Source organism: Paramisgurnus dabryanus, chromosome 15 (genome assembly GCF_030506205.2).
Source record: "Paramisgurnus dabryanus chromosome 15, PD_genome_1.1, whole genome shotgun sequence".
Taxonomy (NCBI): Eukaryota; Metazoa; Chordata; class Actinopteri; order Cypriniformes; family Cobitidae; genus Paramisgurnus; species Paramisgurnus dabryanus.
Window position 1 is genome coordinate 29384783 of NC_133351.1, and position 27940 is coordinate 29412722.

The window sequence follows — 27940 nt, forward strand, 5'->3', positions numbered from 1 at the left end:
AGTTTCAGACACATAACTGCTAAGCTCGGTTTCACACAATGCATATGTGAACTAGGGGTGACCCCGAATAGTCGAAGATTCGATGCATCGATAGGAGAAGCCTGATTCGACTACCAATTTCACAGTCGAATTGTCGCAGATGTGTTATGAAATGAGGATCATTCAATTTTGGCCGTATATGGGTGCACACATTATCTGATTTCACATATAACATCTTTCTCACAATATATTAATATACTGCATATTATGATAATACTGCAAATAATATGTGAAGTAGCAGCTTTCAATAAATATTTTTAAAATGCGTTTATAAATCCAAGAACCCCTGTGACCGGGCTTCACGTCCATAAGAGGTCTCTATGTTAATAAACCATTGCCTCTTTGTTTCTACATTTAAAAGACAAAGCTGGCAAATTATATTATGCCTTTCGTTCTCTTAATAATTTCTATATTTTATTTTATTTATGAATGACTTTGGGTTATCTGATTTAACTATTTGGCTTGTGTTTTGTTTCCGTGCACTTGAGGCATTTTACATATTTGTTCTGCACTTTGTTACTTCTGACCTTATTTTATTTAAAAAATTGTATTTATTATAAACGTAAATTCTGATCTAATTTAAGTATGTAAATTTTGGATAGCTTTTCGTTGTATGGATGTTGCACTATTGCGTGCTGGCCATGCTTGCGCATGTAATTTAGCCGAACGGGGTAGGTGCTCTGCGTCTCATATTTAGTTCATCAAACTAAACATTAAAAAACGGATGTTTTTCGACGAGTATAAGTTTTTAAAATGTATTTAAAACAAAGGTGTTATCTTGTCAAAAGTTAAACTACAAAACAGGTAAGCAGTTTTTTTAAATTTCGGTAATGAAACGGAAACTATCTGCATGACTGCACCGAACCTATTTCTGCCTGACACGAATGTCTTTCTTGTGATTTAATATTATGGTCGGGCGGTGTTCACTTTCAAATGATAGCAAAGAGATTCCTTAAATAAATAATATCATCCGGTCTTTCTGTATCTTAAGTTAATACAGAGATGATCAAAGTCAAAGCAAGCAAGCAGTATTTCTGTGCTAAATAATAACGCGTAGTGTCTATAAAATCATTAATTTCAGTGTTTTTCTTGTTATAAATTAACGTTTAATGAATTGTATATAAAGATTAGTTTTTATCATTTACAGTCACAATCACAAATTATTTGTCATTTCTCATTTGTCGGGTTTTTTTGGTCATGACTGCTTTGACGCTCTATCTCCAAATTAAATAAAAACACTGAATTGTAGCCGGAGTTTCCAAGGCAGGATCACCTTTGTTATTTTTTTAGGTTTAGTTATCAAAATGTATTTTTGTGTGATGTTCTGTAGATCGTGGCTTTAAAATGTTGTGAGGAATAATTAAACAAATGTTGCCTTACATTTTACCTTAAAAAAATATAAATGCATCCTCAGTTTTGTCTTCGTTTATTACTTGAAAGACAGTTTTGGTCACTTTATCAGAAAGTTGTTTATGTGTGCTGCTTGTGAAAGAAAATAAAAGTTACCAAATTGTACCTGGTCTGGCCCCCTCCCAACCCATGCACACAAACATAGATGATTCGACTATCGGTCGACTATGGAAAGATTCGACAATTCTGATTCGAATATGTAAATCCTTAGTCGAGGACACCCCTAATGTGAACTGGTCTATATTTAAACGCTGATGTTAACAGATTATAGCACTCACGCTGCATGTGTGAGCAGCACAGAAGCAGAGCTAAAGCATCCATACATTATATCAATGACTCGAACTGATCCACACATTTAACTGGGTTGACGTGATTGTTTACATGTTTGTGGTTACAAGGCGATTTTTAAGCACATAAATAAGACCGTCTCCAATTTTATTGAGAAAATACTCAGCAATAGTGTTTTATGATGAATTTGCAAATGGGTTGTCTTAAAAGCATATTGGGTTGATTGCCCAGACAGGGCTTAACCTAGTCCCAAACTAACATTTATTTTTGTTTTAAAAACATCTTGCACTGACATCTTGACATATCAGTGCCATTGTTGGGTCTCTAGATCAATCCATCAATCTTTATTTATAATGCACATTTAAAAACAGCCAAGGCTGACCAAAGTGCTGTACATAAAAAAACATAATTCAATCTCTGTAAAAACAATTTATAAAAACATAAAAAACAACATGCTAGGAAGACAAAAAATCAGGGTGTAAAATGCTAAGGAAAAGAACTATGTTTTCAGGGATGACTTGAATGTGGCAATAAAAGCTAGCCTGATATATAAAGGGCTATTACATAATTTGGGTCGCACAACTGCAAAGGGCCAATCACCTCGGTTTTTAAGTAGAGATCGAGGTACAACAAGTACTGTAGGCATTGGTTACACAATCTTAAGGTAACAACAAAACCCATAAACAACAAAAACCTGATTTTCCCCACAGGGAAACTTTAATATTTATCAGTTTTATTTTAAAAATGTGTTCCTAAATGCAGAAAAGAAAATGAACCAAGAGTAATAAAAGCTGTAGAAGTATTGTTCATGTTAGCTAATGTAAAGTGTTTTTATTCATAGTTTGCAAATATTTTAAAATGTTTGTTTGATTTGGTGCGGTTTAAATGCGGTAAAGTTTTTCATCAATGTAATATTAAACCGTTAATTAGGGTAAACCTTACTAACTGAAGGTCATATTGAACTGTGTTGAGTCAATATTAGTTTGTATTGTAAACAATAAAACCAACTGTCACAGCGGTTACAGCCTGGGTAACAAACATTATACGTTTGTTTCCCAGGCTGTAACCGCTGTGACAGTTGGTCAAATGTTTAGGCGAGAGAATGGACTGTTTATAAACAGTCCATTCTCTCACGTAAACTTTTCTTGGTATTGTACTTCATTGAAGTAAACAAATTTGAAGAGGTAAAACATTTAAAGCTAAAACTCAATAATCATTAAAAAACATGTTTTTTTAAACTGTGTAAAATAAAAGTCCTGAATATCAAAGATAAGAGAACTAAATTCATTTATTGAGATCAGTGTTATTAAAAATACTCTTAATACAGACATATTCAGTTTTATAATTTAATAGATTTTCTACAACTTTTAGACTATTAAAGTAAAGTAAAATTTGACTCCTGTTAAATTTGGACTCCCCTGCTTCTGATTGGTTCATACACTGGGAAGGTTGCCCCTTTTTGGTCCCTAACAACAAAGCCCATACCAGGAGGACAAGGGAGTCAAATTTTAATAACACACCAGAAGTGCAAAACATTCACTGAGATGAATGACTGGGAGAGGAATCAAGTTACAGTGAGGCTTTAGTAAACATTATAATACGTGTCAATGTAAAACTACAGTAACCCTCGTTTAAGAGGGCTTTAGACTGATCACATCAAAACTTAATACTGATATGTTACAAGACATAATATGTTAATTTTAAAAACAATAATAAATGCTAAACATGGACATGTGTAAAATCAAATCATAATAAAATACTAAAAATAATGGTCAACAGGTTGAGTACCGTACAGGTGCAACGTACACAACATAATGTTAGTATTTAGCAACAGCTGCACTGAGATCAGAGTAGGGTGTTATTCACGGTTTCAATTTCAAGCTCACGTTAAGATTGTTTCAGTTGTGCCTGCGATCATTTTGAGGTTACTATATGACATTCATATTGTCGAAGACTACAGTACAACAGCATCCACAGTTATGGCAGGATCTTCGATATCTGCTTTACTTTGTACCATTCGCAACTCGAGTTGAGCAGCATTGGGCTTTCGATTTGGACCCGCCATCTCTAAGAAATAAAGAAAGGGGAAAAGAGTTTATAAAGCCATTCATTGAAATGTTAACTCTTTCACCGCCAGCATTTTAAAAAAAAGTTGCCAGCCAGCGCCAGCGTTTTTCATGATTTTCACCAAAGTTTAATGCCTTCCAGAAAATGTTTTTCTTTAAATATATAAACATACAATATACCAAATGAAAGAACAGACCCTCTGCTTTCAAACAAAAAAAACCGTTTCATCCTACCTTTAGTGGTTCTTTTGCAATCAGCTTTTGAATATGGGTAGGTTTTTGCAAAAACACCATATTTTGAGCAAAAAGCAGAGATAATTCCATTTTTGTGACGGATTTTTCATAGAGATCATATTCAGAGCAATCTTTAAAACAGACACGGCATGCAGCAGCTTGCCATAGGGCAATACTTCCGGTTTTAAAAAGTTGCGGAAGGGCGCCACCTGGTGGATAATAGCGGTATTGCGGAAAGACGGAAAATCTCGTCATTGGCGGGGAAGCGTTTTCTCTTAATTGACGAGATATCTCGTCAATGGCGGGGAAAGAGTTAATGGATTAAAAGAAAAATATAAGAAAAAATAGTCGAAAAATGAAACTCTTGAAACAGAAACGAAACTGAAGGAAGTCATATAGGTTCAGAACGTAATACGCATTTGCAATTGAATTCTGAATAGTGCACATGACACAGACATAACGTTTGAGCACATCTTAGCATCTGATCTTACCTTTAGCATAGATTATGGTCCTCTTAATGACATGCTGCATGACTGAAACAGTCTTTTCACAAGCGGTCTGTCAAAAACACACAAACAGTGTTGCATCAACATCACATGCAGAACAATTACAGAAGTAGCTATCATTTATTTTTGTGTATTGAACCCAAAGTATTTAAACCTTTAAGACACTTTTAAAATTTAACATAGTTTGGTATTTGTTTTGCATTGGCTTGATCTAAATAAAGACACAATGGGCTAGATCCACAGCTTTTCTCACAGCTGTCATATGTGGCAGATGGTCTTAAGGTCATTTTTAGTTCATAAATGATTTCAGTTTCCACTAGTATGTCATAGTTTACAGAAGTGTCATGGTAATTACTTATGTAAATTTATCACAATATGTATACACACTAGCAACACTTGAAGTGGATAAAAACCTTAACTCTTTCCCCGACAGTGTTTTTTTTTTTTAGTTGCCAGTCAGCGCCAGCATTTTTATGATTTTCACAAAAGTTTAATGCCTTCCAGAAAACCTTTTCTCTTTAAATATATAAACATATAATATATCAAATGAAAGAACAGAACCCCTGCTTTAAAAAAAAAAAAACATTTTATTTTACCTTCATTTGTTGTCATTTTATCTCAAATATAGGTAGGTTTCTTCAAAAATACCAAATTACGAGCAAAAAGCTGAGATAATTGTATTTTTGTGAAGGACTTTTCTGCCCTACAAAGCCAAAGCGCAGTAACTACGCATTTGGTCAAAATTGAGTAAATGGTTGAAATAGGCTTTGTGAGATCTGATCTTGTGATAAAGTGTCCTGGTTCAATTTTGTCCATTTCAGAGAAACGTGTGTGCCAAAATTGCAGTAACATGTTTGACTGGCTGGTGTAAAAAACTTCTCAGTTTCAGTGTTTGCGTTGTTACTGCACTTAGCCTTTCAGGGCTTAACATTAACTTTTTGAGGAACATGTCCTTCGAACAAGTAAATTATTGTTTTATTTGTCCATGCACAAAAGTCACTTGTCCGGGTAAAGATTTATAATATAATTTACTTTTGTGTTAATCAGTGGCGGAGCCAGGGATTTTTCATAGGGGTGGCCAGGCAGGGGCCAGCAGTTACTTTGGGGTGGCACATAAAATCTCTATCATCCAACCTTAAAATACTTTAAGTTTTATAGGTGCATTAATCACAATGATGTATAACATACAATTGCTACAACACTTTAATTTTAATTAAAATGAATTGAGATTAACATACAATTTAGAGTCATAATTCAAACTCATGTTTTTTAAACTATTTAATCAAATAAAACTTTTGAAATTTATTTAAAACCAGAAATAATATCTCCCATTACTGAAAAAACTATAGAGACCAGAAAATCATGTGAATTTTGTAGGCCACTGAAATGTATTTTACTAAGATTCATTTGACTGCTTCTTGCTACTCTTTCTGAAGAAGGATGCTAAATCTGATGCCTTTCCCTTCATTTTTCCCACATTTCAATCATTGTCTGACATTAAAACACTAAAGCAAAACATTAAGACATTACCATGTTTTAAAAAACTTATTAGGGTAAATGTATCCAGATTATCTGTTATATATAAAATCAATCTTAATCCTAGCATTTACGCTGTAATGTTCATTTTTAATGTACAGTGACAAACTCTGTCAGATTCAAATCGGCTGTCGCACGCACGCACGCACGCACACACACACAGGCGCGCTGAAAGAGAGACAGGCGGTTGAAGTGCCTGTCATTTATATATTCACGCCGGAGCCTGAAGAAACATCACTCTCCACTCCTGTCTTTTTTGCCTTGTTTTAATGACTTCCAGTTGCGCGCGCAGCTTGTTTTGTATCAATACAGTAAGGTAAACGTGTGTGTGTCTGTGTGCGTGTCTGTGTCGGCGCGTTGCGCTCTCTGTTAAATATTCTGCTCGCTGTTTGCGCTGCGCATTCTGCTCTGTCATTGACGGCACATAATGTTATGTAACATACCATTTTATTTTGTTTGAAATTAAACTTGTCCAGTCGGAAAACTAATTTTCTCTTACACTTGTCCTACAAAAAATCCACTTGTCCCGACAAGCCTTAATGTCGAGCAGTTTTGTTAGAGATCAGATTCAGAGCGATGATCAAAACAGAGTTCTTACTGTTTGCCCTAAGGGGATACTTCCAGGTTTTATAAGTTGGGTAAGAGCGCCACCTGGTGAATAATAGCAGAAATATGGATTGCCATAAAAACTAATCATTGGCAGGGAAGCGTCTCTCTTAAGTTAACTTGTCAATGGTGGGGAAAGAGTTAAAAGTTGTCCTAAAATTTAAACAATATCTTTGTCTTGGACATATTGATGAACATTTTTAATCCACTTCAAAATGTTAACTAGTGTATATAGACCGTTTCATCGGACGCACAGGCATTAATTGTCGTGATGGAAGGCGACGAGCATGGATTACAACTGTGCGGAGAGGGGATTGGCAGCCAGGCAAGAATTCAAGGATCTGTAGTTAACTTGTATCCATTAATTTTTCACAGTAATGTTATCTTTTTTTTGAGGGGGGGGGGGCATTTTTGCCTTTATTGGATAGAAAGTAATAAGGAAATGACAGGAAAGTATAGGGTGAAGAGAGGGTTATGGGATTGGCAAAGGAGCTCGAGCCCGTATTCGAACTCGGGTCGCCAGAAGTGCGCCTGCACCATGTGTCGGGGGAGCACCGTCCACTACACCATCGGCTCCGACGACAGTAATGTTATCTTAGTGTAGTAGTTGATATGTGCTAGATATGATGTATGAACAACGGTAATGTACAGTAATTGTCATTTATTTCCCTTGTTATCAGAAATAAAATACTGTAAAAGGACTCTGTTGTTATTGATTCTATGTGGAAGTCTACCAGAAGTTGCATTCAGTTCACAAAGGCTGTTTGTTTGTTGGACGGTTTCATCGGACACACATGCGGTGACGCGATATGCGTCTGGTCCAAACTTTACTTCCGGTTTCAGGTTTTTTTTATGTTCTTAGTTAGTTGCTAAACTGAACACTTGAACAAATACCTCGTCAAAAATAACAAACGTTTTGGTTTCCTAGGTAATCTACGTGTTGTTTATTTTGCTTGTCATATAAAAAAAACTACGTTTAAAGTACTTTGTTGTTATTTATTCTTAGCAGAGTTTACCGGACGTTACGTGATGACCACGAAAGCCGCTTGTTTATGTTGTTACTGCTGAAACCGTCTAAAGGCCAAAGCAAACTGCATAATCATTTTGTGTACCTTCAAATCATTTGGATGGTGGTGGGTCCATGCTAGCAGCAATGCAGCAAACAGGTCTCCTGTTCCAACAAACACAGCTTCCACCTTCGGTATGTCCAAACGGATCTGCTGAGTTGCCCTGGTACCGTCTGGTCTTACTAAGAAACAGTACGAGTATTAGTCAGACTCTAAACTGGTCTAAACCAGCTTAACTGTAACGTATTATAAATGGCATGCTAATCCTAAAACACTAATTATAAATGGATAAAATGTTCACAAAATGTTTTAACGGCACCTACTAAAACATACTACTGGTCAAAAGTCTAGGATGCATTTAAAATATCAAAGGATTTCATCTCTTCTGGGATCTTAATGTCTGCTTTGTCTTGAATCTTCAGTCTAGGTCATTAATTTTAATATTTTTTAATTTATGTTTCTCTTAAATCTGATGAAAGACATTCACCCGTTTAGCAGAGCTATGTGTAAGTCTACAACATTATGACAGGCCTTATATCAGGGGTGGGCAATTCTGGTCCTGGAGGGCCACAGTCCTGCAGAGTTCAGCTCCAACCCTTATCAAGCACACCTGAAAAATCTAAATCAAAGTTTTCAGTATCACTTGCAAATGAAGTTTAGGAGTGCTTGATTGGAGCTAAACTCTGCAGGACTGTGGCCCTCCAGGATAAGAATTGCCCACCCCTGTCTTATACAATTCATATAACATATGAATAATAACAAAAAATTAAGAGTAATGTACATTTTGTACAATTTCTAAAGCATTTTTCACGACATGTTTTTCCCCTAATCATCTTTACAAACAAAATACACAAGCCAGAGGCAATAATGGCAAGGCACTAAAATGTGGTGAATGCATTATTCATTGCTTGGAATAAAAGCATCTGTAAAATGGGAAGTGGGCACAAGTGCTAGGGCTAAACCACTGTTTCTTAACCAGAGGCCCCCACAGATGGGTTAAATGGGAAGTAAACTGGCTGTTTTTGAAAGTGAAGTGAAAGTGGCATGCTTGTCAAGTATGGAACGCATACTCAAAATGTGACCTATACATTTAACCCATCCCAGTGAGTAGAGAACACACTGTAGGTTGTGAACACACACACACGCCCAGAGCAGTGGGCAGCAATTAGGGTTAAAGTTCCTTGCTCAAGGGGACCACAGACGCAACCTGCCAACCAACCTGTGAGACTCAAACCGGCAACTTTCAGGTTACAAGCAAGACTGCCCAAGGATTGCTTGTGTTAATGGGGTGTAAGAATTTATAGTCAGCCTTGACAAAGATTCCACTCCAATTTAGCTGTTGAATAAATCTCATCCCTCCAAAAGGCTTGATAATCATAAATGGTAATCTCAGTTCAAGCAATACAATAATATAACCTGAAGTAATACTTTCTTAATAGTAGTATGGGAGCAAATGTGAGACTTCTTGAACCAACACAGATCAAAGAGGGTTCATGATAATAAAAGACATCTATCTAAACATTATCTGACCACTTGGTTGAGCACACAGTTGGATACTACAATGACGGATTTGGGCACAGTGGGAGATATAGAGGTCATTTGTAGTATTAGTCTTAATTTACATTTAAAGGGATACTTCATTAGCATTAGGGGTGGGAAAACAGGTTTGAAACTATAAAGTGTTAAGACTGACTTTGCTCAGGGTTCACTCCAACTCCGATGAACCCAGAGTGCTTCATGTACTTTGCTACTGCTTCAATTGAATAAACGACTTTTTGATTGAGACCTTCAATGTCCTCCTCATCATTTTTTTCTTACAGGGGTGCTCTGAAACGCGTCCATGCTTCGTTTTAGAAAAATGCATTATTTAACCTTCATTCTGCAAAAATCCTCCCCCTCCTTAAAACGGGCTGTTGAGTTTCTCAGAAATATGCAATATGCTCAGATTAGATATCAGGCCCAGTGTGTTGCAATTCGCTAACCACTTAACGGACAGTGTCCAAACACATCACGCCCCTTACTTTTACGGGTCTAACAGGACGTTTAAGAATGATAGATTGAGAATGCTGTTATTTGCAAGATGTGGATTTACAGTGAACGCTATAATGACTGTATAGCACCGTTAGTTTTGTCTTTATAGAATGAAATATCTGTCGCCAAAACTATGAGGCTATAACAAAAAACAAACCATGGCTTTACTACAGCCTAATAATATACACGGAGCACACAAACGCCAACATTCGAAGTTCGCTGGTGGGATTAAAAAGAAGTTTGCATGTGTTTGTAGGCATATGAATTAATTAGCATGAAGGTAACTGGCTAGCGAAGCAAAACAAAGATGTTCTTTGTCTACATCCTTGCTAAAACATAAAATGCAGCCCAACATGGCCTCACCCTTATGTTATGTGTTCCCAAGGGCAGGGTTTATTTGGCAGTGTGATGCCACAACACCAGGAACAGGCTTAGTTGCAGGCAATTTTTTTTAAGCGATTTATGCTAAAGCAAATATCTCCCGTTGCATTGCACTTTGAGCGTTGTAAATTTGCAGATGGTGTTCATACTCAAACAGCAACATTGCACACTAACTGTGATTAAAAAAGTAGATTAAGAATCAAGTTCTCCTTTAAAACACTTCCAAGGGGACTTAAAACTAAAGCAACAAAAAAATCTAGATATTTCTTAATGTTTAGTTATTTTTGTAACAACAATCTGGTAGTTATGCCAAGCTCAGGTATATTTTATTTGTTAAAAATAATATCCTAAACATGAAAATATCTTAAAAAACAATATATCATTGGAGAGCTTAAAGTGTAGTTTCATATTTCAAAGCCATTTGATGATAGAAATTATGTACTGACAGTCATTTTGTTAAATGTCACTGACCCTACAGAAATGCAAATTAATTATTATATAATATTATATAAGCATAATACTTATATCCACGGCTGGAAATGGGAAAACGCAGGGGGGAGTGAGTCCAGGAAGTGAATTTCAAGAGGTAACTGAGTTGTATGTAAACAACTTAATAACATTTAAAAATGACTCCCCATTACAAGTCTCAACAATAAGGACTGAAAAATGGTCCATGACCAACGATGCTTATCTTCAAGGAAGTTTAACTTTGCATGGTAATTTAAATATTTACTCAAAGAGACGTGAAACAGATGTCACAGTAGTATGTATATGTACTGGGGGAGCTGTGTTTTTCTAGATAAAAGCACAATAATATAGAAATTTGTCAACTGATTTTTGTGGCAAACAACAATGTAAAAACTTTTTACAGTTAAAAACTTGTGCAAATACAAATGGCAAAGTTTATTTGTGACCCTGTTTGTGAGACTTATATTCTTGCATTAATGCATTACAAATTGGTCTATGTAAAAGAGCAATAAATTTAGTTTCTATTATAATATATTTTATTTTCCGATATAAATCCCCACAAAAAACATCTGAAAGGAGGGCACTGCTACTCTGTCTTGCATGCTCCTCTTAAAACCAGGTCAGTAGATAAAGGGATATACAAATTACATGGGTTAAGGTTACCCAGCAACGTAATAGATGGCATGGAAAATGTATTAGTGTTAGTCACGAGTGCACGATCACCTGTCATTTACAACACAACCCTCATCCAATCAGAATTTAGAGTCAGAGCATGTTTTATAAACAGATGTAAACTGCCAGACACGCATCCATGTTTAGGATAAAAAAGCAAACCAGACCCACACATATTTTAACCTTTACACAACCCAGCTGTCCCACAGCGACTCCTTCAGATCTAAACCCAATATATTTAAAATTATTAATTACCTTTTTTTGTATTTACATTTTTTATTTTATTTAAAAACAGATGCTTCTTTTGGCATTATAATGCCACCACTCCTTGTGCGACCAAGGGAAAAAAATCAGGAAAGGTAAACGTGTCCCACACCAACATTTGTATTGTGTGGTTGGTATTTTTAATATAAAGTAAAAATGAAATGATTTACCCGTTATCTGGCTACCCATAGCAACTAAGTACTGGTCACCAAGAGGAGAAGGCAAGTCCGAACTTGTGATGACTACTGTGTGTGGACCCTTTGAATGCAGTAAGTTCATGACCTGAAATACAACCAACAGTTTGAGTTTACATACTTGCAGTTTAAGTTAAACAGAAGGAATATTTAGGCTTAAGGCCGAAGTATAGTCCATTTTTGACATTCAGTGTTTTATAAGTTGGGTAGGAGCGCCATCTAGTGGATAATAGCGGAAATATGGATTGCTGTAAAAACTCTGCAATGGCAGGGAAGCGTTTTCTATAACGCCAGGGAAAGAGTTAATTGAAAAATTTAAGGTGAAAACTTTTTTTAAATTACTGAAATTGGAAACAACTAAATAATTAAACATTTTCAACTTAAATTTTTCACATAAAGTGAGGTGTTACCAATTGAATTAATTTAAAAAAAGTTTTCACCTTAAATTTTTCACTTAACTCTTTTCCCGACATTTTAGAAAACGCTTTTACTTTGTTAAATTGATCCAACTTTTACTTTATACAGTGTAATGTTACTGTTGAGTGCAGTAAATGCAATTAAAGTATAATTTTCTTTTTTCAAATATTCCTCAAAACCACAAAGCATCTTTTATCTTTAAAAAAACTAAAATCATTAAGGCGTGGTTCAATGGTATTTAATGCATTCTGACCTATTAACACTGTTTAAGAGTTGTTTCCTCATGCTAAACGTAGGCAAAGTGTCAAAAAAAGCACTTGTTACAGAGTATTTCTGTGCCGAATGCACTTCGCCAGGGTTTGTACAAGTTTCGAAAGTTTTTTTCGATTACGGGCCCAGCTGACGTTTCAGGGGTAAGTCATACATATCACTTATTTTTATGGACACTTCCCCCGGAAAACCCCACCCACCCGTCAATCAACGGGAGCTGCTACAACTTACAAACATCACATCACGCGACAGCTTTCTTTAATTTCAAAACAATGGCACAAAAGAAGAAGTGTGTTTTTGGATGTTAGGAGAAGAATGGATATAGTTTATTATCCAGGATAGCAGAGTTTTGCACGTGTGTTTGATGCACTGGATTTCAATGAAAAGTCCCAACCGGGTCATGAGTTGTATGCGGTGAGTAGGACCTTGTGTTATGTTGAAAATAGCCGCGTGCATATTATATAAATAACACAAACATGTAGTGAATCATAAGTTATCCAGTCAGTGTTGTATAAAGTGTTGACTCGTGACTCGCTCCTCCCGCAGTTTGTAACTCCTGAATTTTTCTGTAAACTTTTATCTATAAAGTTAATCTTTCTTTTATAAATCTGATTAAACTAAAGACTCTTCAGAGATATAAAGGATGTAATACTACTCTATAGGTACATCAGAAATGCAAATACTGTGTATTATGTGAGCTTTATGTAAGACTGACTGACATTTTTAGGATCAGCTGAAATTGACTTACTTCAATTGCATCTTTTTCAGTTCTGATGGTTCTGCCCGTAAGTAGCCTGTAAGAGAAAGGTGCAATACTCTTTTAACAATACTATATACACTTGTATTAATGACATACAGGGATGTTGAAAATGGGATGGACCAAATGTTGTACATTTAGATGTCTTACTCTGCTTCAAACTGATTGGGTGTAATGATATTAGCAGCTGGCACTACTTTATCCCTGTAGATTGGTACCAAGGTCTCAGGAACATACTACAAACAAAGCAGAACATGGCAAAGTCACAAACTACTGAACTACACACAGATGTTTCTTCTAAATAAAGCATTACATTTAAGCACTGAACTAAAGTTGTCTTTATACTTCTATGTTGATTGTACGCTGTTGCCTACGCAGAGATGCAAACCCTATGCAGTAGCCTTATGTGCACCTCTTTCCAAGATTAACAATGCGTCAATGCTACAGGACTGCAAGCACTTTGATTGGTCTGCTAGAACCTCTCCCTTGGGTCAAAAAGAACTGCATTGCATTTTCTTGCAACCATTTCCGCTTACGATGGTAAAAACAATGATGGACCAAGTTGAGGAGCTATGTTTAACAACTCCAGTTGTAGCAAAAGTCAGTTTTATGTTCACCACTGCTGATGTTTCTATAAAAACTCTTGATACTGTCCAACGAAATTGCCTCATAGCAACCACATGTGACACGAAAGACCATGACACAGAAGTATAAATTCAAACTGCAGCAGAACTATAAAGCCAGCTTAATACCCTGGGGTCCAAAAACGTCAGGGCGTGTTTTGAAGTGTTTTTTTTTATAAGACATCATTTAAACCTGTGAAGGGTCTACTTTTATTTGTGTACATTTATAACAACAAATCTTTGTTTGTTTGTCAAATAAAGAAAACAAATATGGTTCGTTTACATGCACCTCTGTCTTTGCCAACTGTCTTTCAAAAGAAAAATTAATTGGTGTTTATCTTTTAAACAAGCTGATTACAAATCAAAAACAAATATTGCCCGTTTATGTAATCTGTATAAAAGTAAAGAGAGGTTTCTCGTTTCTCTTGTCTGACCTCTTATCTGTAATGAGGTCACGCCCACAGGTGGAACCTGCTATTCATTTAGAAATTAATAGGTGACCAATCCAGACGTTATGAACACGTCCAAACAATGACAAAGAGAGGTATCGTTTCTCCTGTCTGACCTCTAATCTGTATTGAGATCACGCCCACAGGTGGTACCTGCTATTCATTTAAAAATTAATAGGTGACCAATCCAGACGTTATGAACATGTCCAAACAATGACAAGTTTTATTAAATCTGAAGACTTTACTGCGTGTTTGGATGATAAAAATTATACACACACATGAGAAAGATCTTCAGTTATGTCTGGAAAGGCAATGGAACTCCAGCTGCATGTTAAAGAGCGATTGGAGAAGGATATTTTTCCATTTATTCTCATTTATATTTGCTATCATGTTGTCCTTGATGGCCACTATTAGTTAGGCTCCTTTCAAAGTAGTACTACAGGACATTTTAAGTGTGTGTTGCATTAGGATTCCATACATTGCGCTATTGTTTACACACGAGTGACGTGATGCCATTGTTTACACGTGAGTGAAGTGATGCCATATGCGACCTGTTTTTAAAGAGTTTATAGATGGTTTCAGCAGTAACAACATAAAATATAGCTTTTGGTGTCAATCGCATGAATATTCTAGGAGGAGTATTTAAAAGAACATCGCATGGAACTGTCAAAAAAAATCCACCTTTGTGACTGACACAATTCCTGGCCCCCGGTGGCGGCGCTATACCCGGAAGTCACAATAGGCACAGATGCGATCGGAATCTTCAGACGAACAAACACCCCGCATGGCATCACAATAAGAAATTTTTCTGCTTCCGGTTTCTCTGATTTTTATGTTTGTTTTTGCATTACAGGGGGCGCTACAGAGCTACCCTGCCACGCCCGTGTCCCAACCTTTCCCTGGTCCTAATGGCCGACGACTCTGACGTCCCAAAATGCCCCAAAATATAAAAAATAAAAAAATAAATCAGAGCAAAAACAATAGGGCTATGCACCTTTCGGGGCTCGGGCCCTTACAAGGGGCTTTCGTGGTCAACATGTAACTTCCGGTAACTCCACTAAGAATAAATAACAACAAAGTCCTTTTAAAATAGTTTATTAATATAACAAGGAGGGATGGGCATGAGTACTCGATTGCTCGAGTACTCGAACGTGATCGATCACAAAAACGATAATCATGTGGGTTTATTTATTTATTGTGGTTATGATGGCATATGGATGTCTGGTTAGCGTTACAAGCACCTGTGGTAGTAAAGACTGGGTCCGGAGATGCGTGTTTGACGTCGTGTTGAGCTACGCAGACCGGCGTGTGACATCAGTAACATTACCATGCATGATTTAAAAACAAACAGATAATTCTGTGCACCTGCCACGCGGCCACCCGCCGATCCGCGCAATGCACGGCAGCCCGCCAATCCCGTGAAGTCGACCACACCTCACATCACTGAGGCACTATGGTTTAAAAGGATGCCGTGATTTTCGGAAATACAGTCGGTCAGGTGCAAAATGTACAGCGCCGTCAAAAGTTCAATGGGTTATCATCATATATTTAAGAATCAAATGCCAAGAGATACCAGAGAGCCATACGAGCATTAACATTACATCTTGACTGAGAACAGGTAAGGGGACGACACGACACTGCTAATCACTAAAATGATAGCAAAAGACTTCTGCATTTGCTTAGTGCTGTTGCAGAAGGCTACACGTGTCAAGCAGTGGTGCTCTCAGATGAGCCTTTTTAAACGCATCGGTCCAGCGGAACGCGATCATATTTTAAACACAAACATATAATAAACACGAGGGATGTATTGCTACAACTTCTTGAATCCTTGAAATGCATATCATAAACAGGATTAATACCTAGTGATCTGACTTCGGACAGAGCGCAGCTCTCTGCACGTACGCGAAAGTGAGAGAGGCGCCATGCAGCGGGTCATATTTTAAACAAAAAGTAAAGTTTGCCTCAGCTCGCATGAAATGCATTAAACTGAACAAAGACATAAGGATTACTACTTTATTTTATGTTTAGACTTCGGACAGACGCGAGAGCGCGTGCACGTGAGACAGAGAGAAGCGCAGCTGGTCATGACGCGGGTGCTAGAAGGAGTCCAAGACGCGCGCATTAAGTGCAGGTACGTGCAAGAAGGAATTCTCTCTTTACAAGCCTTCCGCGTAAAGTGAAGCCCACAAACCCTCATGTGAGGAAAAGCATGCATTGTGGATGTTAATGTAAAACTATGATGATAATAATAATAATAGTAACCATTCGCCAACTATCGTCATGACTATCGCCATGAAAGCCTGCCGTTGGCGATATGTCTGAAGATCGTCGATACACGATACTATCGTCTATCGGCACAACCCTACCGCACGTGTGTCCGATGAAACAGTCTATACGTGCTTACAGAAACACACTTATTAATACACCGTTAAGAATAGAAGTTGGACCATCTGTAGATGGGAATCTGAAAACAGCTTTTTAAATAACTTAGCACTGCAGAACAGGCATGTGATGTTCACTTGCATCTTTAGGAACTGTTTTCCAAACTGACACAAAGTTGTCTACTAAAATGTTTGTGTACGAAAATGTACATATGATCCTAATTATTTAGATTTTATTGTACACTATTTTGATATTAAACTACGAGCAAAACGTTTTCTCTTCAATTCTCCTCAAATTCCTTCAAGCACAAAATTCCTCATTGACGCATTGGGGGTTTGGGTTTTAACTCCTCAGGTATGAATCACATCAATACTTATGACCTTGCATACTGCGGTTACACAACAAAGAGCGTCTTACAAAAGATAAATCAATTGTTTCATGTGAATGAGTGGGTAAAATGGTTTTCTTTTTGTAGCATATTCCCAACTCTACTAGTTTCAGTACATTCCTTTTTTGATTGTGAACAAATGTTTAGTATGTGTTCCTTGGCCTTATTTCTGCAACTTTTAAAATATATTTTTTAAAACCATGCATAAACAGCATTTCTCTGAAAATACCAATATGTTACTCACATATAAGTCTAGCACAGTTTGTGCTGAATACAGTATTAGGTGATATTAGCCACGTGTATGTAAAGGCATGTCAAAACCAGTGTGCCAAACGACTCCGGCCCCAGAGGGTTTAAATGCAAATGTTGTGGGCTTTTTTGTGGACGGTTTATTTCCAGATAAAAAGAAAAAATATAAAGAGATGTGCTTACCAAAGCCCCATTATCTCCCAATACTGGATCACACACTAAAATGCAAATAAAAATAAAAAATCAACAATCTGCACAATATGTTACTGTAATGAAGGTCAGTGCCCGGTTGCATGAAAGTCCTTAAGCTAAGAAATCCCTTAAATATAAGGTTAAGGGTACCCTTAATAAAAAATGGGTTGCAAGAAAAACCCTTAAGTGAACCTTAAGGCTGTCAATAAGTATTTACCCTTGAATGCTAAAGTATTACCTTAAGGGTCTGCTATGCGTTGCTACAAAGTCCTTAAGTCCCATTTTCCCTTAAAAACTTAAGGGACTAAAACAGGTCCCTTAACGTCACACGCGATGGCTGATTTTATGTTTTTTTTAAGAAAATGAAGCACAAACGCGCATTTCTAACAATCGAAATAATCCCTAGAGAAAAGTGATGCGCATTTATCAGAAGAATGGCGGTTTGATCGTCCGTCAAAATAAAGTGTTTCCAGTTTGAATTACTTTGAGTTTTCATGCATGCGGCACTTTACAGTCTGTTATTTGCAATGTTTCATTGTACACAAATTCGCCGTCTGTTGAGCTGCGTGCGTTGATTTGTTTACGCTGTGAGATTTTGTAACCGTAGCAACTGCTTCTCCGCTGCCGTGTTTTGGCAGAGACTATCGTAAAATACTTAGTATCAACACTTAGGTAAGGGTGACAGTTAAGACCTTTGTTGCAACGCTCTTAAATAAATTTTCTCCCTCAGGGAAACCCTCACTTAAGGAGTTTCATGCAACCGGGCACAGGCCTTCATCTGCTGAGCTCCACACAAGACTAAAATACAAAACAGATTAGATCACTTACTTATGTTTAAAATAACTAGTGCTCCAGAAATTCTTGTACAGATAAACAACATAAGATCAATTGAACTAGTCACACATTTATTATACGCACCATACACTAGACTGGGGTTTGCTTCCTTTAGCTCCTGTACAATGTCCACCACCATACGCAGAAAGGAATCATCTCTACTGTAACCTGACAACAGGTAAGAAAACATTTATCTAGTTATACATCTAAAAATTATACATACATATACATACAGGGCCTGAAACGAACACCCGACCACGCACCAAATGCGGGTGAATTTTGCAATTGCAGGTAACACTGTCAATCTACTGGCCAAATTGGTGGGTAGCCAATGCAAATCAGTGATGCGCGGGTCAATGTATAAACAACCCGCACCCGACCGACGTTTTCAACTAACCCGCCTGCAACTCTGACCGCAAAAAAATAAAAAATTAATTTTGTACCCGAACTGCTCCCTGGCCCGCATTTTTTAAAAGTAGTAACTGTTTAAAATAGTTAATTGGCATCTTAATTTCAAACGACCCGACCGACCGCGGCCCGAATATCATAAAAAATATTTGTAAATCCACCTGCCACATTAACCAAGTTAACTTCAGGCCCTGAATACATACATACATACATACATACATACATACAATCACTTTATTTGTCACCTGGTCACAGGCACCAGCAAAATGATCCATCAACCTGTCCATACATTCAATACATAAAATCTGACAAGGGGGTAGACAGAACAAATCGACAGGGAATTGAGGAGGAAGTACAGCATTACATGAGGGTGGGGAGGAGAAAAAAAAACAGACTATGCTCCAAAGGGACTACAGTGTGGGAACAGGGAAAAACACCTCAGCAACATAAGCACATAGTCAGTACACTTTACAACAGGGTAGCGGGGAATGGGGGGGGTGGAGATAGCCCAGCGCAGGCAAGCAGCCATCCGGTCTTGCAGCCGTTCCTAGTGCTGGTCACATGCCCGCCCGTCAGGCTGGGGGATAGAAAGCGGCGAAGGCGAGGGATAGGGGTACTGGGTGGTAATTGCATATATATATATATATATATATATATATATATATATATATATATATATATATATATATATATATATATATATATATATATATATATATATATATATATATATATATGAAACTTGTGTATGTCCAAAACGGTTACTTTTCAGGAAGTGAAAAAAACACAGTATTTCAAAAGCAGTTGAATGTAGCGTTGTCATACTTGGTACGGCTTCTTTACGTTTAACCATATTCTTGTCAGTGTAATGATATAATCCACATTTGACCAAAATTTAGTTTAAATGGACATACGTGGATATTTTACAGTAACGGTGGTCGATATGTGTTCTTCTGATCCTTAATTAGGCCAAGTCGCGTTTCATATTGACAGATGAATACGCTCAGTTTATTAAATAGCCTACGTCTTAGTTTATTAAATACGCTTAGTTTATTTAATATTAATTATACATTTATTAAATGTCTCTTGCAAACTATGAAGGGACAATGAATCAATACACTGATATGGTAATGCTAGACAGATACTTTGTTTGCACAGTCCTACCGTAATTTTGTCACTCCTAGACCTACGTATGGCGTCAGGGGAAAAAGTTTACCTCGATGAAGGAAAGTCATTGGCTTCGATGAAACTTCACGAGACCGGCGAGATGCTTCCACAGGGCGGGAGATACGCGGCGTGATTGACAGCTTTGACACCAAATGGATATACGTGAAAATCAGATGACATGATTTCACAACTTTTCATTGGCCATTTAGATATGTGAAACATACTGTCGAAAAATCTCAAAATCGGCATAATGGACATACGTGGTTTTCATCGGACAGCGACGATATATTATATGTGTGTGTGTGTGTGTGTGTGTGTGTGTGTGTGTGTGTGTGTGTGTGTACCTGGTAATTATCACGTTGTGGGGACAAGATAGGAATACCAGTGTTTTTGTGACCTTGTGGGGACATTTTGATGTCCCCATGAGGAAAGAAGCTTATAAATCAAACAAGATGATGTTTATTGAAAATCTAAGGTACAAGAAAGGTTTTTGTGATGGTTGGGGTTAGGGAATGGGGCAGGTAAGGGGAATAGAATATACAGTTTGTATGGCATAAAATGCATGTGTGTGTGTGTGTGTGTGTGTGTGTGTGTGTGTGTGTGTGTGTGTGTGTGTGTGTGTGTGTGTGTGTGTGTGTGTGTGTGTGTGTGTGTGTGTGTTTGTAAAAGTTTGTGTGTGTGTGGGCCTGGAGAGAGACGCTTCGCCTGGCATCCAAATCTCGGTGCCTCTGCCCGCAGGATGTCAAAGCATTTACACAAGTTGCCATGGGGACAACCTTTATTAGGTCCAACAGAGTCAACAATCAGCAGGTGGGGGAGGGAACGCAAGGGCGTCTCGCTGCAGTGCTCTTCCGGGGGAGTTGTTGTTCCAACAGCGGCTTTGGCCGAGGCCAGTGCTGGTTAAGGGGAACCGAAAGCAGATAAGATTTTAATTATTTGGTCTTCGGGGGAGTAGCTGCATTCCTTTACATGACTACTCTCTTAGTCATTCTGGTCCATCAGCTGTTTTAAATCCGTGAGCTTCTCCATGATGTTATCCATATTGCGGGTCATTTCCATGTTGTTATCCATAATGCGGTTAATAGTCCCAGCCTGAGTGCTGACCGCTCTTGCCCACTGCTTCAATCATCCCGGGTAGCCTTTTTGGGCTTTGGACAGCTGTCACGCTCTTCTTAATTTCTCAACAAACCAGGGCAGAACTTAATCCGGCAGGGCAGACAGGTTCCCCCGAACCCAAGCTTCTCGTCGAGAAGATGGTGTCAATTGTGTTGAGAGACCAGTTGATCAAATCCATGATTTTTAGTGTCGAGAGCAGTGGGGAGTCTCTCAAAGCTAAGACAAAACTAGACGAGACGAGACGAGAGGGAAAAGAAAGGAAGGTAATGGGGAAGAGAAGGAGAGAAAAATGCAACCTCCTTCGTTGAGAGCCAAACGAGAAATTGTTGTATGCACATACATACATACATACATACATACATACATACAAACCATACATACAGAATGAGAAGAAACACCATTTTCATTAGTTTAATCTTTATTACCCCAAAAATTTAGACAATAACAAGGATAGCCCCAAATAACAAAAATTGACAATGTCAGTAGCGGGTGTTACCACCATTTGCTGCAATTACAGCTTGACAACGATGTCTCTTGCTCCTCACTAGCCTCATGATGTTGTACTGAGGCAATACATTCCACTCTTTCACAAGTGATACACGGAGTTTTGCCAGGTCACATGGGGGTGGGGTACGATCATCCAGTCTCTTCAGCTGGTCCCAGACGTGCTCTATGGGGTTCAGGTCAGGGGACATTGCTGGCCATACCATATGAGGCACTCCGGCCACCTGAAGTCAAGCGGTGACAATTCTGGCACGATGTGGTGGAGCATTATCATCCATAAAGAAAAAATTGGGGGTGTGCTGGCGGAATTGGGGGATGATGATGGGTTCTATGATGTCTCTGAGGTAAGAACGTGCAGCGACTGAGCCATCTACAATATCTGTTTTGTGCTGACTGATAATGCCTTCCCAGACTGTTGCACCTCCTACAAAGCTAAAGCTGGGGACCACGCTGACCTCAGCATATGGCTCACCTTGCCTTTCCAGTAATGGTGACGACCATCATTTCTGTGCAAGGCGAGTCATCAGTAAACAGGACGGTAGACCACTGCTGCAAAAGCCAGGAGGGTTTTTCCTCCTAGTAGATTTTTTCAACCCCTGGGGAGTCAGCTGACATTGGCATAGCTTAGCACCTTCTTCTATACATTACATTATTACTACACTCGCTAGTATAGTTTAACCTTTGGTGCTGTATCAAGTGTAAGTGAAGTAAAAGTGAGTGAAAGTGAAATGAAGGGTGTGATTGTTTGTTGTTTTAGTTTCAGCACAAACATCGCTCTGTACATTCTGATGTTTAACCGGGTGTTTGTACTGCACCCTGGCAAAAGCCTCCACCCTTATTCTGGTCCATAAATATGGCTTAGATCTCTATTTTAGTCCAAATGTTATTATCAATTAGGGGAACACCACAAGTATCACAGATAAAAAGTAGTAATTTTACATCTCAACAAATGTTTAGCACATACAGTATAGTGCCAGAAAAAAAGAACATTTTTAATACTTTAGGTTTGTTTAGTTCCCTTATGACCGTAAGATATAGAAATAGTAACTTTGCAAGCACCAATGATAAGATGAATGATATTAACAGACAGAGAAACAGGAGGTATTGACTATACCTGTTAGTACATAGTCGTAATGGTTCACATTGTTGAGCTTGATCCCATCGTACAGCACATGCAATTCTTCTGCATTCAACACTTGACCTTTCCAGTGCTCATATCCTAGTAAAAAGATTGCAAACCGATATCAGATTAATCTGTGCAGAGTAGCGAAGTGAAGCACAACACACATACACAAAATAACTCTGCAAATAAATGTTATTTTATTCAAACATAGATGGCGATAGAGAGGCCAAAGTTACAGACTGCTGCTTTAAAATAGTTAAACACTGATAAAACTAAATTTTAATTAGTCTTTAATACCTAATAAGGGATATTAATTTTCAATGAGAATCAAAGGATTAAAGCGTATAACACTTTTCTCTCTCCTTCTCTCATGCACACAGTGGGTCTTAGTCACATCTGCACATCACAAGATCATGTGGCCGTGATGTGACCAGACAAGCAAAGAAATTTGACCAAAGGTGATGTGTAATTCGATTAGTGTACATGTCAGCAAGTCTCCAGTGTCTCACAAACAGCTGACCTTGTGGGAGTCATTACAGTAAAAAAAAAAGAAATGTACCGTATGCTAAAAAATGTACAGTGAGCAGCAACTCACATGGATTTAAGCTAGTTTTAAGAGGAGCCACACAAAAACTGCTGTTTTCTTATGACGCCTACTGTTTAAAGGCGCAAAAGAGGATTTTTTCGCTGACAGAATCCAGAAACGGTTACTGAGTTTTTTAAATGAGCGCATGCGTAAGAACAGCCTCCCTCCTTCACAGCTCATTTCTAGGGAACGCCTTCCAAAACTCGTGCACGAATATTTGAACAGAGTGTTTGTTTACCACCGGCATATGCTGTGTCACGTCAGTGGATTCATTATGTGAAATGATATGATAATAAACACATAAGACGTTAAAACGTTAGATCAGTCGACGCTACTCCCATTTCAACTAGCATGTAGCAGACTGGTCACTGCCTTACAACTACAGAACAAGAACAACGTCAATATACCTGAATAACAGTACAACAATAATTATTCCACAAAGAAAGAATAATTTTTGCGAACTGCGCGTCTGTCTTGACACTTCTCTGTTCCTTCATTGCTCTTCAGCGTTGAAATGTTTCTCCAATAACGACTCTGTTTACGATTACGTTCTTCTGACAATTTTCGTCTATTCCCAGCGGCTTAAAAAAAGTCTCTCTTTTGCGTCCTCCTTCGGGTTTTTTCTCTTCTAAGGTGCAAATTCGAGGAGGAAAGCAGGATCGACAATGAAAACAAACCGAAACTTAAGACGGAGTTTCATGCGCTATGCGCATGCGTCGCCTGTGTTTAGTTACTGGAGCGTGCACGTCTCTCACAAGGATCGTAATGGCAGTGATTGAAGAGCCAGAGGGCCAATCGCTGATGCGATTACCGCATGAGCAATTGGCTGATGTTTTTAAGGCCCTATCTTGTGCACAGATGACGTATATTAATATTATTACTTTCAGTGTACCTAATAAATAGTCTTTTATCATTTAGTAAATACAGTTTCAAGTAATATTGCAAAAACAAACAAACATCCTCTTTTGCACCTTTAACAATGATAAATGTTAGTTCATGTAAATAAGGGAATCAATATCTCAAAATAAAAGGAACAGTTCACACACCACAATTTTACTGTGAAATTACATGAGAATTTGATTGTTTTGAAACTAAAATCAGTGGGGATGATCAGTGAGCTTTTCTGCTGACATTACTGGCTGCTTTATTCAAGGTTTAAGAAATATTTTACCCCAAAGTGAGACTGACCCTCAAGCCACCCCTAGGTGTAGGGTTGTGTCTATCGATGATAGAGTGGCTTATTGCAAGCCTTGATGATGATAGTTGGCATGTTTGACTATTATAGTTTTTTATAATTAAATTATTATTGTTATTATTATAATTTTTATTATATTATTACTACCATCATAATGTCACATTAACTCTTTCCCTGGCAGCATTTTTTTTACAGTCAGCGCCATCATTTTTTATGATTTTCACAAGTTTAATGCCTTCCAGAAAATGTTCTTCTATAAATATATTAACATACAATATATCAAATTAAAGAACAGTCCCCTGCTTCCAAACTAAAAATACAAAATTTTGAGCAAAAAGCTGAGATAATTTCTTTTTTGTAAAGGACTTTTGTTAGATCAGATTCAGAGCGATGATCAAAATATACACAGAGTTTTAACTGTTTTTGGCCTTAGTGGATGTTTCCATGTTTTATAAGTTGGGTAAGAGCGCCATCCAGTGGATAATAGCGGAAATATGGATTGCCGTATTTCATCATCGTTAGGGAAGGGTTTTTTTCTTAATTGACGAGATAACTCAATGGCTGGGAAAAAGTTTACATTCCCGCATAACCAGCACTTTCAAAGTTATTAAAAATGGTATTTGGACCAGCTCTATTTATAACGCAACTACAGTTACAAAGGACAAATACAGAGTGGTTTTGTTTTTTTGGTGAAGACACATGACAAAAGCCCTATTCAACAGATTTAGAAATGCCTCCTAACAACCTCATGAAAAGAGATATCACATCTGGTGGAGGCAGCCACCTTCAAATTCAGACAATCAACACTATTGACCATGAACAAAAAAAAACATGAACTTTATCCAAGTTTCACTTCTAAATTTAATGAAAGATCCATTCACTTCAGTCTGCATGCTGAATGAGGCTTCAGTTCTGCAGTGTTTAATAATAAATTTAATAACCATGACTCCAAAAGTGCTGGGGCAAAATTGGATTAAATGTAATACAACTTGAGCTATCAATATTAAAACTTATGTTTTAAACCAGGGGTTTTAAATTTACACTGTGCCCAGACATCAATGACGCTCTCAGATTAATGGCATCAGGTTGAAGAAGGTTACAGTTATGACCGTATTGCCAGGTGCCCTTAAAGTAAAACATCATCTGTTTTTTGTCCACCAAACTAGTGACTTGTCATAGATAAATTAATAAAAAATATTATAAAAAGCAAATAAATAATCAAACGATTACCCCTGCACCCAATGCAGAACTTCGGCAAAATATTTTCAATAGTTTGTGCTGGTTTGTGCCGTAAAAATTTTTGTTTGTGCTGCATTGGTTTTTATGAGATATTAAAAGAACATTTATAGGTCATTTTAAGTCACTCCACCCGCCATGCTCCAAATTTACCCAAAATAGACTTAAACATTTGTGCTGCTTTGGTTTTAATAATATTGACATTAAATTAAGGCAATGACGTCACTCTGCCGCCCGCTTGCTCTGAATTCACCAAAATTAGTCTTAAACATTTAACTCTTTCCCCGCCATTGACGAGATATCTCGTCAATTAAGAGAAAACGCTTCCCCGCCAATGATGAGATTTTCTGTCTTTCCGCAATACCGCTATTATCCACCAGGTGGCGCCCTTCCGCAACTTTTTAAACCCGGAAGTATTGCCCTATGGCAAGCGGCTGCATGTCCGTGTCTGTTTTAAAGATCGCTCTGAATGGGATCTCTATGAAAAATCTGTCACAAAAATGGAATTATCTCTGCTTTTTGCTCAAAATGTTGTGTTTTTGCAGAAACCTACCCATATTCAAAAGCTGATTACAAAAGAACCACTAAAGGTAGGATGAAACGTTTTTTTTTGTTTGAAAGCAGAGGGTCTGTTCTTTCATTTGGTATATATTTATTTAAAGAAGAACATTTTCTGGAAGGCATTAAACTTTGGTGAAAATCATGAAAAACGCTGGCGCTGGCTGGCAACTTTTTTTTAAAATGCTGGCGGTGAAAGAGTTAAACATTGTTTGTGAAGACTCATGCATGCTCACTCATAATGTCTTTGTCATGTCCGCTGCACCTCTACAGTTTCCACAGCTTAGAAAATGATTAGCAGAATCACAAATGTGATGTATATTAAAATACTACTGTATTTGAAGTCTTCAGGAACAGACTAAAGAAAGGCTTTGCTCTTTCTCTCTTTACACAAAAATGTTTAGCCAAAAACAAAATACTATTGATTAAATAAACAACATCTGACTTCTTTCGTATAATATCGAAACCAAGAATAGCAGTTTCATATTTCAAAGGAATGTCAAAGCATCATCACAGAAAATTTGATAAAAACTATCCTTTCCTTATAGAGTCCTGCAGGGATGATGTACCGGTATTTCCGGACTATAAGTCGCATCAGTCAAAAATACGTTTTGAAGAGGAAAAAACATTTAGAAAATGGTTTTACAAAATCCAAGCCAAAGAACAGACCTTTATTCTGGACCTTTATTCAACTAAACAATGGCACACAGAACCGCAGGCTAAATAGGTGTCCATACATGTTAACGTAACATTAACATTTATTCGGCTAACACAATACCATACAGAACATACCTGGGAGGGTGAAAAGGCTAAATTAATAGGACAAGCCAAATCAAGTTCAAAAAGGTCCCGAAGTCATTCCACATCACTGAATCCATTGAATTACATAAATACAGGAGCAGCATATAGCGGACTCTCCCAGTTGTAGACATTAAAGGGTGACTTATAGTCCCGGAAAATACAGTATTTTTGTAGGCCAACATGGAAGTTAGCGGGACACTGGTTTTTTCACTATTCATTACTCCCAGACTTTTGCATTATCACAAAAAATAATCTCTGTGCTTAACAAACGTTTATGACACTTACACAATTTGTCCAACAAGATAATCTTCACAGATGAACACAACTTTTAGGCATTTTGAAGTCTAAATGCCTTTAATTGAAAAGCTAGGCTTAGCCCACCAGCAGTCTCTCGAGATCAATGTCATCCCCATAACAAGCTTCTGACAGTTCTGTTAAACTTAGTTTAAACACATTTAAAAACATAATTTCGCAAAGAGGATCTTCTAATAATTTCACCCATTAATTTGAGAAGGAGAGCGAGATTCAATTTCAACAAAACACCATCATGATTGTGTTTGCAATAAGAACACACCCAAAAACAGCACAATTTTGCTCACACCTACAAAGTGGATATTTTAACAGAGGCGGACACTACTTGAGTACTTTGAGTAAATTTTCCAAGCATCTGTGCTTTATCAGAGTGTGTCGTCTTGGGAAAACATTTGTTTACTTTACTAAAAATGTTCACTACATTCTAAAGCATATAATCATATTCCTTTTGTATTGCATACTTAAATTGATTTAATACCTAATTACATAAAAATTTTGTACTTTTTACTAAGTAAAAAAAAAAAACACTAGAAGGTGCAATTAGTAGGATTTTAAGTGTTTTATTAATCAAAATCAATGTCTTTATTCATAAATACGTCCTCGTTGGTGTC

At 37.5% G+C, this 27940-nt stretch overlaps 1 protein-coding gene across 1 annotated transcript in view; it reads right to left on the reverse strand.

The window, feature by feature from the left end:
• Positions 1–3007: 3007 nt before the first annotated feature.
• Positions 3008–27940, reverse strand: part of pdxka (pyridoxal (pyridoxine, vitamin B6) kinase a) — a 29808-nt gene continuing 4875 nt past the window's right edge. Inside the window, exons 3-11 of the mRNA XM_065292984.2 lie at positions 22633–22737; positions 18408–18491; positions 17481–17515; positions 13357–13442; positions 13198–13243; positions 11739–11850; positions 7798–7934; positions 4529–4595; positions 3008–3804 (exon numbers count right to left, since the gene is read on the reverse strand). Coding sequence (XP_065149056.1) covers positions 3692–3804; positions 4529–4595; positions 7798–7934; positions 11739–11850; positions 13198–13243; positions 13357–13442; positions 17481–17515; positions 18408–18491; positions 22633–22737 — 785 coding nt within the window. The 3' untranslated portion in view covers positions 3008–3691. The remainder of the gene's footprint in view (positions 3805–4528; positions 4596–7797; positions 7935–11738; positions 11851–13197; positions 13244–13356; positions 13443–17480; positions 17516–18407; positions 18492–22632; positions 22738–27940) is intronic.